Genomic DNA, 10676 nt, shown 5'->3' on the forward strand with positions numbered 1-10676 from the left:
TTCGAGTTCCCGTGGTCGCATGTCTGGAGGCTGTTCGATTGATTGTCTAACAAACAGGCAATCCCTGCATGTGTTGTGGCTGTCGAACAGACCGAGACATGCAACCACAGGGACTCGAATATAGTATTCGAGCACACCAAAGACACTCAATTAGCACACAAGCATGCTCAGATAACACCTTATCCGAGCACACTTGCTCATCACTACTGGCAATACAACGGTGCCGACAACTCCTTATTACGCAGAAATGCTCAAGAATATTCCGTATTACTAGAGTTGAGCCAGAAGATTTTGCAGACCTTGGTCCAGCGAACACGTTGCTATTCCGTGGTCCCCGGACCAGAGCACTGCAAGTCTCCTATGGGTGACCTATTCTGATTAGGACACTGCTGTGACGTCATTCCGTTTCGGCACGATGCATAATGCTGCAGATAGTACGAGGTTAGCAGTTCTCTGTTCTGGCGGCCAAAGACTACTGACGGGACCTCACACAGATGGTATACAGCACGGATGTGTGTGCAGTGCCATCACCTCTATGGAAGCACCTGCCGCTTGTAGTGATGGTTACTTTTTGGGTTGAAACGAACCGTAAGAGCGATTAAATCATAGTCACACATCAAACTTGGGTTTGCCTTCTATTAGGATGGGAAGGTGTTATTGATGGGGCCATGTAATAAGTAACAGATGCCACTTTCTTTCGTATGTCTTTTCCAGTTTATAGAACCTTGTAAAGCTTCTAACTGGTCGTCTTCGGACGTTCAACTGTTTCTCACCCAGTACACAGCATCTGCTCGCGCTCTCGATGCCTTCAAGTGAGTGTTTATAGGTCTCACTGATGTAACTGCAGCACATCCTGTCCTGTCTTAATCCTATTTCCCCCTCCGGCACATTTTCATCTTTTTCCTACTACCGCTTCTTCCCTTAAATTTTTCAGCAGCGAATTCCTGGACTTTATTACGTAGAAAATTGTGTTGTTTTTCGTCAATATTCCTGCGTCGCATTTCCTGATGGGTCATATTTAATAGGACTATTCAGGTAGTAACTGTGGGTAGGGCGAGTCCAATTAGCAATCATCTGCAATATCTCCTAATTAAAGCCAAATCTGTGCCACTATGGATTCCAAAAAATCAGATCCATAGTCATGCACTATGGACGTCACAGGAGCAGAGGACATGATGATATGAGCTTTGCAGGATACAATGTGGTTTAGGTTGAGGCAAGAAATCTTGGGGGTAAGTCACATATTAAAGTTAATTTACACTGCATGATTATCCTAGGAACTTTCCAATTAATTGTGAAGTCTAAACAGGCTGCCGGTCATCCGACAAATAAATGTTCCATTGGTTTGCACAAAAGATCATCATTCTCGGCAGCGCATTGCCATTTGTAAAGAGCACCTGTGCTTCTGAGAAAATTGGCTGAGCAATCTATCACTGATTGTTGCACGCGTTTGAAACACGGTCAGTCTGTTATTAACCCCTTCAAGACCCAGCCTATTTTGACCTTAAAGACCTTGCCGTTTTTTGCAATTCTGACCAGTGTCCCTTTATGAGGTAATAACTCAGGAACGCTTCAACGGATCCTAGCGGTTCTGAGATTGTTTTTTCGTGACATATTGGGCTTCATGTTAGTGGTAAATTTAGGTCAATAAATTCTGCATTTATTTGTGATAAACACGGAAATTTGGCGAAAATTTTGAAAATTTCGCAATTTTCACATTTTGAATTTTTATTCTGTTAAACCAGAGAGATATGTGACACAAAATAGTTAATAAATAACATTTCCCACATGTTTACTTTACATCAGCACAATTTTGGAAACAAAATTTTTTTTTGTTAGGAAGTTATAAGGGTTAAAATTCGACCAGCGATTTGTCATTTTTACAACGAAATTTACAAAACCATTTTTTTTAGGGACCACCTCACATTTGAAGTCAGTTTGAGGGGTCTATATGGCTGAAAATACCCAAAAGTGACACCATTCTAAAAACTGCACCCCTCAAGGTACTCAAAACCACATTCAAGAAGTTTATTAACCCTTCAGGTGCTTCACAGCAGCAGAAGCAACATGGAAGGAAAAAATGAACATTTAACTTTTTAGTCACAAAAATTATCTTTTAGCAACAATTTTTTTATTTTCCCAATGGTAAAAGGAGAAACTGAACCACGAAAGTTGTTGTCCAATTTGTCCTGAGTACGCTGATACCTCATATGTGGGGGTAAACCACTGTTTTGGCGCACGGCAGGGCTTGGAAGGGAAGGAGCGCCATTTGACTTTTTGAATCAAAAATTGGCTCCACTCTTTAGCGGACACCATGTCACGTTTGGAGAGCCCCCGTGTGCCTAAAAATTGGAGCTCCCCCACAAGTGACCCCATTTTGGAAACTAGACGCCCCAAGGAACTTATCTAGATGCATAGTGAGCACTTTGAACCCCCAGGTGCTTCACAAATTGATCCGTAAAAATGAAAAAGTACTTTTTTTTCACAAAAAAATTCTTTTAGCCTCAATTTTTTCATTTTCACATGGGCAACAGGATAAAATGGATCCTAAAATGTGTTGGGCAATTTCTCCTGAGTACACCAATACCTCACATGTGGAGGTAAACCACTGTTTGGGCACATGGTAAGGCTCGGAAGGGAAGGAGCGCCATTTGACTTTTTGAATGAAAAATTATTTCCATCGTTAGCGGACACCATGTCGCGTTTGGATAGCTCCTGTGTGCCTAAACATTGGCGCTCCCCCACAAGTGACCCCATTTTGGAAACTAGACCCCCCAAGGAACTAATTTAGATGCCTAGTGAGCACTTTAAACCCTCAGGTGCTTCACAAATTGATCTGTAAAAATGAAAAAGTACTTTTTTTTCACAAAAAAATTCTTTTCGCCTCAATTTTTTCATTTTCACATGGGCAGTAGGATAAAATGGATCATAAAATTTGTTGGGCAATTTCTCCTGAGTACGCCGATACCTCATATGTGGGGGTAAACCACTGTTTGGGCACTCGGCAGGGCTCGGAAGAGAAGGCGCGCCATTTGACTTTTTGAATGGAAAATTAGCTCCAATTGTTAGCGGACACCATGTCGCGTTTGGAGAGCCCCTGTGTGCCTAAACATTGGAGCTCCCGCACAAGTGACCCCATTTTGGAAACTAGACCCCCCAAGGAACTTATCTAGATGCATATTGAGCACTTTAAACCCCCAGGTGCTTCACAGAAGTTTATAACGCAGAGCCATGAAAATAAAAAATAATTTTTCTTTCCTCAAAAATGATTTTTTAGCCTGGAATTTCCTATTTTGCCAAGGATAATAGGAGAAATTGGACCCCAAATATTGTTGTCCAGTTTGTCCTGAGTACGCTGATACCCCATATGTGGGGGTAAACCACTGTTTGGGCGCACGGCAGGGCTCGGAAGGGATGGCACGCCATTTGGCTTTTTAAATGGAAAATTAGCTCCAATCATTAGCGGACACCATGTCACGTTTGGAGAGCCCCTGTGTGCCTAAACATTGGAGATCCCCCAGAAATGACACCATTTTAGAAACTAGACCCCCAAAGGAACTAATCTAGATGTGTGGTGAGGACTTTGAACCCCCAAGTGCTTCACAGAAGTTTATAACGCAGAGCCATGAAAAAAAAAAAAAAAATTATTTTCTCAAAAATGATCTTTTAGCCTGCAATTTTTTATTTTCCCAAGGGTAACAGGAGAAATTTGACCCCAAAAGTTGTTGTCCAGTTTCTCCTGAGTACGCTGATACCCCATATGTGGGGGTAAATCACTGTTTGGGCACATGCCGGGGCTCGGAAGTGAAGTAGTGACGTTTTGAAATGCAGACTTTGATGGAATGCTCTGTGGGCGTCACGTTGCGTTTGCAGAGCCCCTGATGTGGCTTAACAGTAGAAACCCCCCACAAGTGACCCCATTTTGGAAACTAGACCCCCAAAGGAACTTATCTAGATGTGTGGTGAGCACTTTGAACCCCCAAGTGCTTCATAGAAGTTTATAATGCAGAGCCGTGAAAATAATAAATACGTTTTCTTTCCTCAAAAATAATTATTTAGCCCAGAGTTTTTTAATTTTCCCAAGGGTAACAGGAGAAATTTGACCCCAATATTTGTTGTCCAATTTCTCCTGAGTACGGTGATACCCCATATGTGGGGGTAAACTACTGTTTGGGCACATGCCGGGGCTTGGAATTGAAGTAGTGACGTTTTGAAATGCAGACTTTGATGGAATGCTCTGCGGGCGTCACGTTGCGTTTGCAGAGCCCCTGATGTGCCTAAACAGTAGAAACCCCCCACAAGTGACCCCATTTTGGAAACTAGACCCTGAAAGGAACTTATCTAGATGTGTGGTGAGCACTTTGAACCCCCAAGTGCTTCATAGAAGTTTATAATGCAGAGCCGTGAAAATAATAAATACGTTTTCTTTCCTCAAAAATAATTATTTAGCCCAGAATTTTTTATTTTCCCAAGGGTTACAGGAGAAATTGGACCCCAAAAGTTGTTGTCCAGTTTCTCCTGAGTACGCTGATACCCCATATGTGGGGGTAAACCACTGTTTGGGCACACGTCGGGGCTCAGAAGGGAAGTAGTGACTTTTGAAATGCAGACTTTGATGGAATGGTCTGCGGGCGTCACGTTGCGTTTGCAGAGCCCCTGGTGTGCCTAAACAGTAGAAACCCCCCACAAGTGACCCCATTTTGGAAACTAGACCCCCCAAGGAACTTATCTAGATATGTGGTGAGCACTTTGAACCCCCAAGTGCTTCACAGACGTTTACAACACAGAGCCGTGAAAATAAAAAATCATTTTTCTTTCCTCAAAAATTATGTTTTAGCAAGCATTTTTTTAGATTCACAAGGGTAACAGGAGAAATTGGACCCCAGTAATTGTTGCGCAGTTTGTCCTGAGTATGCTGGTACCCCATATGTGGGGGTAAACCACTGTTTGGGCGCACGTCGGGGCTCGGAAGTGAGGGAGCACCATTTGAATTTTTGAATACGAGATTGGCTGGAATCAATGGTGGCGCCATGTTGCGTTTGGAGACCCCTGATGTGCCTAAACAGTGGTAACCCCTCAATTCTAACTCCAACACTAACCCCAACACACCCCAAACCCTAATCCCAACTGTAGCCATAATCCTAATCACAACCCTAACCCCAACACACCCCTAACCACAACACTAATTCCAACCCTAACCCTAAGGCTATGTGCCCACGTTGCGGATTCGTGTGAGATATTTCCGCACCATTTTTGAAAAATCTGCGGGTAAAAGGCACTGTGTTTTACCTGCGGATTTTCCGCGGATTTCCAGTGTTTTTTGTGCGGATTTCACCTGCGGATTCCTATTGAGGAACAGGTGTAAAACGCTGCGGAATCCGCACAAAGAATTCACATGCTGCGGAAAATACAACGCAGCGTTCCCGCGCGGTATTTTCCGCATCACGGGCACAGCGGATTTGGTTTTTCATATGTTTACATGGTACTGTAAACCTGATGGAACACTGCTGCGAATCCGCAGCCAAATCCGCACCGTGTGCACATAGCCTAATTCTAAAGGTATGTGCACACGCTGCGGAAAACGCTGCGGATCCGCAGCAGTTTCCCATGAGTTTACAGTTCAATGTAAACCTATGGGAAACAAAAATCGCTGTACACATGCTGCGGAAAAACTGCACGGAAATGCAGCGGTTTACATTCCGCAGCATGTCACTTCTTTGTGCGGATTCCGCAGCGGTTTTACAACTGCTCCAATAGAAAATCGCAATTGTAAAACCGCAGTGAAATGCGCAGAAAAAAACGCGGTAAATCCGCCATAAATCCGCAGCGGTTTAGCACTGCGGATTTATCAAATCCGCAGCGGAAAAATCCGCAGAGGACCAGAATACGTGTGCACATTCCTAACCCTAACCCTAGCCCTAACCCTAGCCCTAACCCTAGCCCTAACCCTACCCCTACCCCTAACCCTAACCCTACCCCTACCCCTACCCCTAACCCTACCCCTAACCCTACCCCTAACCCTACCCCTAACCCTACCCCTAACCCTACCCCTAACCCTAACCCTACCCCTAACCCTACCCCTAACCCTATTCTAACATTAGTGGAAAAAAAAAAATTTCTTTATTTTTTTATTGTCCCTACCTATGGGGGTGACAAAGGGGGGGGGTCATTTATTATTTTTTTTATTTTGATCACTGAGATAGATTATATCTCAGTGATCAAAATGCACTTTGGAACGAATCTGCCGGCCGGCAGATTCGGCGGGCGCACTGCACATGCGCCCGCCATTTTGGAAGATGGCGGCGCCCGGGAGAAGACGGACGGGACCACGGCTGGATCGGTAAGTATGATAGGGTGGGGGGGGACCACGGGGGGGGGGGGGGATCGGAGCACGGGGGGGGGAATCGGAGCGCGGGAGGGGTGGAACGGAGCGCGGGGGGCGTGGAACGGAGCACGGGGGGGCTGGAATGGAGCACGGGGGGGTGGAACGGAGCACGGGGGGGGGGTGGATCGGAGTGCAGGGGGGGTGATTGGAGCACGGGGGGGTGATTGGAGCACGGGGGGAGCGGGCACGAGCACGGGGGGGAGCGGAGCACAGGACGGAGGGGAGCCGGAGCAGTGTACCGGCCAGATCGGGGGGGTGGGGGGGCGATCGGAGGGGTGGGGTGGGGGCACACTAGTATTTCCAGCCATGGCCGATGATATTTCAGCATCGGCCATGGCTGGATTGTAATATTTCACCCGTTATAATGGGTGAAATATTACAAATCGCTCTGATTGGCAGTTTCACTTTCAACAGCCAATCAGAGCGATCGTAGCCACGAGGGGGTGAAGCCACCCCCCCTGGGCTAAACTACCACTCCCCCTGTCCCTGCAGATCGGGTGAAATGGGAGTTAACCCTTTCACCCGATCTGCAGGGACGCGATCTTTCCATGACGCCGCATAGGCGTCATGGGTCGGATTGGCACCGACTTTCATGACGCCTACGTGGCGTCAAAGGTCGGGAAGGGGTTAAACTCAACGAGCGCATTTAAAAATGAATGCGATATGGACGCCAGCGTTTAACAAATCCGTTTCCATCTTTAACATAGGAAACTGTATCCGGGCATGTAATACTTTTTTGATCGATGTATAAAATCGGATGGCATTCAATGTCAAAAATGGACATAAAGATTGTATACTGCTGGCAGATGGATGACCATGTGGTTGAAAAATCTGCTGTCTTTCCTGAGAGAGAAATAAATGATTTTATATATGCTCTGACCCCGGTCTTCAGGACGGTTTTATGTGTCTTACTTTCAGCAGCCGAGTTCAGATTGTGATGTTTGGATCGGGCGCTGATCTCCTGACACAAACCCAACAAGAGTTATTGAGTTTTAGCCAGGAAACCTGCGTGCTGTTCGGACATCAGTCTGTAATGGGACTGTAAGGCGAAGTTCCCTCAATGAGCGTTTGGTAGATTTTGATGCCGCAGTATATACAGTATACATTCGACTCATTTACATATCATAAACTCACTTTAGAAAAAAGTATTTCTACTTTAAGTAACATAAAGTATCCAAACTAAAGCTGCTGAACTTAAAACAGAGCATACCAAAAAGAGACAAAAGCAAAACAAAATGTGATAAAAGTAAATGTCAAAAAACGCAAAATCACATTCGCAATCCAGTAAGATCCTTTTCAACCAAGGCAAATGTCAAAAGCTGGCAAACACACTTGAAGACTTCCCAACTAGGCTTGAGCGAAACGGATCGGACAAATTCAAGTCGCCGACTTTTGGCAAAGTCGGGTTTCATGAAACCCGACCCGATCCTAGTGTGGGATCGGCCATGCGGTCGGCGATCTTCGCGCCAAAGTCGCGTTTCGTATGACGCGTTTGGCGCCATTTTTTCAGCCAGTGAAGGAGCGTGGGCAGAGTGATGACATAGGTCTTAGGGGCGTGGACGCCTATCGCCATCTTGTCGCTTGTGCGCTGTAGCGATTTTGCAATGTGTAACACCAGCTTTTCTGTTCAGGGACGGAGGAGAGAGAGGGAGAGGGAGAAGAAGAAAAAAAAAAAAAAGATTTCCCATTGACTTTGCATTGGGTTTCGTGTTTCGGTCGATCCCCGACTTTTCGCCATAATCGGCCGATTTCACTCGACTCGACTTTTGAGATAGTCGGGTTTCGCGAAACCCGACTCGACCCTAAAAAAGTAAAAGTCACTCAACCCTATTCCCAACCAATCTGATGTGTATTTTGCACCTAGCTGTGCTACATTGTATGCTTTGGGGATCTGCCATGTTGGGCCTCATTCATTGTATGCTTTGGAGATCTACCATGTTGGGCCTCATTCATTGTATGTTTTGGGGATCTGTCACGTTGGGCCTCATTCATTGTATGCTTTGGTGATCTACCATGTTGGGTCTCATTCATTGCATGCTTTGGGGATCTACCATGTTGGGCCTCATTCATTGTATGTTTTGGGGATCTGTCACGTTGGGCCTCATTCATTGTATGCTTTGGGGATCTGCCACGTTGGGCCTCATTCATTGTATGCTTTGGGGGTCTGCCACGTTGGGTCTCATTCATTGCATGCTTTGCGGATCTGCCATGTTGGGCCTCATTCATTGTATGCTTTGGGGATCTACCATGTTGGGCCTCATTCATTGTATGCTTTGGGGATCTGTCACGTTGGGCCTCATTCATTGTATGCTTTGGGGATCTGCCACGTTGGGCCTCATTCATTGTATGCTTTGGGGGTCTGCCATGTTGGGTCTCATTCATTGCATGCTTTGGGGATCTGCCATGTTGGGCCTCATTCATTGTATGCTTTGGGGGATCTGTCACGTTGGGCCTCATTCATTGTATGCTTTTGGGGATCTGTCACGTTGGGCCTCATTCATTGTATGCTTTGGGGATCTGCCACGTTGGGCCTCATTCATTGTATGCTTTGGGGGTCTGCCATGTTGGGTCTCATTCATTGCATGCTTTGGGGATCTGCCACGTTGGGCCTCATTCATTGTATGCTTTGGGGGATCTGTCACGTTGGGCCTCATTCATTGTATGCTTTTGGGGATCTGTCACGTTGGGCCTCATTCATTGTATGCTTTGGGTATCTGTCACGTTGGGCCTCATTCATTGTATGCTTTGGGGATCTGTCACGTTGGGCCTCATTCATTGTATGCTTTGGGGATCTGTCACGTTGGGCCTCATTCATTGTATGCTTTGGGGATCTGTCACGTTGGGCCTCATTCATTGTATGCTTTGGGGATCTGCCATGTTGGGCCTCATTCATTGTATGCTTTGGGGATCTGCCACGTTGGGCCTCATTCATTGTATGCTTTGGAGATCTGTCACGTTGGGCCTCATTCAGACGTTTGGCAATTGTCACGTATGCAACAAAACAAAGAAAGAGTTTCATTAGTTTTGATTTTTGGATCCGGGTTTCAGCACTGATTTATCTACAAAGCTTAATCTTGTTCTGAAATGTATACGTGGTATCACCAGCCACCATATTGACTGTGTCCTTCTTTACAGGCAGCAGTCTCTTTGGGAGAGATACATGGTCACCTTACGGAACTGTCTACTGAAAATGTATCACAGCTGATTGTTTTCCCTATTCCATGGCCAAGCCGGATGCTGTTCTGCGTCATTTATGACAGCACTGAGGTGGTCTTCGCAGTCTTCCTGTAATACTTTCTGTATATATGTACATATGGAGTGTATAAAGATGGCGTCCTTCTAATAAAGTTATTACATCTCAATGTATAATTAAAAATTGACAACGGTGCACAGTCTTCACCTGTCTGGACACTAATAATTGCTCTAGATTCACATGGCCCACTGAATTTAAATTGCCAAACACATCTACAATTTGCAAATGGGTGCAGGAGCTGCTTACTATGTACATGCATAGGTCTGGTCAGAGGAGCAAGCTGAGGTCCATGTGAATGTGAACATTGAGTCCGCGCGTTGTCCGTTCTCCATACAGACCAAAAATATGTTTGTCTGATTGCACCTTGAGATGTAGGAGAAATGAAGAATGAGTATGTTGGATATTCAACATTGATCCATTTTTTTTTTTCCACTGGAGACAATCGACGTCTAGAAGTGTGTATCTGTAGCCACATTGTGGTTTTTCCAGCTGAAGAAGTATGGAACGCTTCGACAAATTAAAAAAGCATCCAAACAATCTTGGTCTCCGATCCTGGTCCGCGTTGGACTTCTAGCAGCGCGGATTTATATCCACTTTCCCTCCAAGTCTGCATCTCTGTATGCACAGTGAAATAAACCTGTATATTTGGCCCAGACACATGTTTACAGGGAGTACTAACATCAGTGATGAGCGAACGTGCTAGGATAAGGTGTAATCTGAGCATGCTCATTTGCTAATCGAGTGTCTTCGGTGTGCGCGAAAATTCCGTTTGTGTCCCCACGGCTGCATGTCTCGCGGCTGTTCGACAGTCACAACACATCCAGGGATTGTCTGTTTGTTAGGCAGTCCTTGCATGTGTTGTGGCTGTTGAACAGCTACGAGACAAGCAGCCGCAAGGACTTGAACATATTTTTCAAGCACGCCAAAAATACTCGTTTAGCACACGAGAATGCTCAGATAACACCTTATCCCAGCACGTTCGCTCATCACTAACATGTGTAGTGGTGCACAGATCTGATCACCAGATCTAGACACTCC

The 10676-nt window shown here is 45.6% G+C and overlaps 1 protein-coding gene across 5 annotated transcripts in view; it reads left to right on the forward strand.

Moving 5' to 3' along the window:
- Nucleotides 1-9768, forward strand: part of FIBP (FGF1 intracellular binding protein) — a 55503-nt gene extending 45735 nt beyond the window's left edge. For all 5 annotated transcript variants that reach the window (XM_069739610.1, XM_069739612.1, XM_069739608.1 and 2 more), the window contains exons 10-11: nt 715-812; nt 9521-9768. In XM_069739610.1, coding sequence (XP_069595711.1) covers nt 715-812; nt 9521-9590 — 168 coding nt within the window. In that variant the 3' untranslated portion in view covers nt 9591-9768. The remainder of the gene's footprint in view (nt 1-714; nt 813-9520) is intronic.
- Nucleotides 9769-10676: the final 908 nt, after the last annotated feature.

The sequence above is a fragment of the Ranitomeya imitator genome, chromosome 9, assembly GCF_032444005.1.
Source record: "Ranitomeya imitator isolate aRanImi1 chromosome 9, aRanImi1.pri, whole genome shotgun sequence".
In the NCBI taxonomy this organism is placed as follows: domain Eukaryota; kingdom Metazoa; phylum Chordata; class Amphibia; order Anura; family Dendrobatidae; genus Ranitomeya; species Ranitomeya imitator.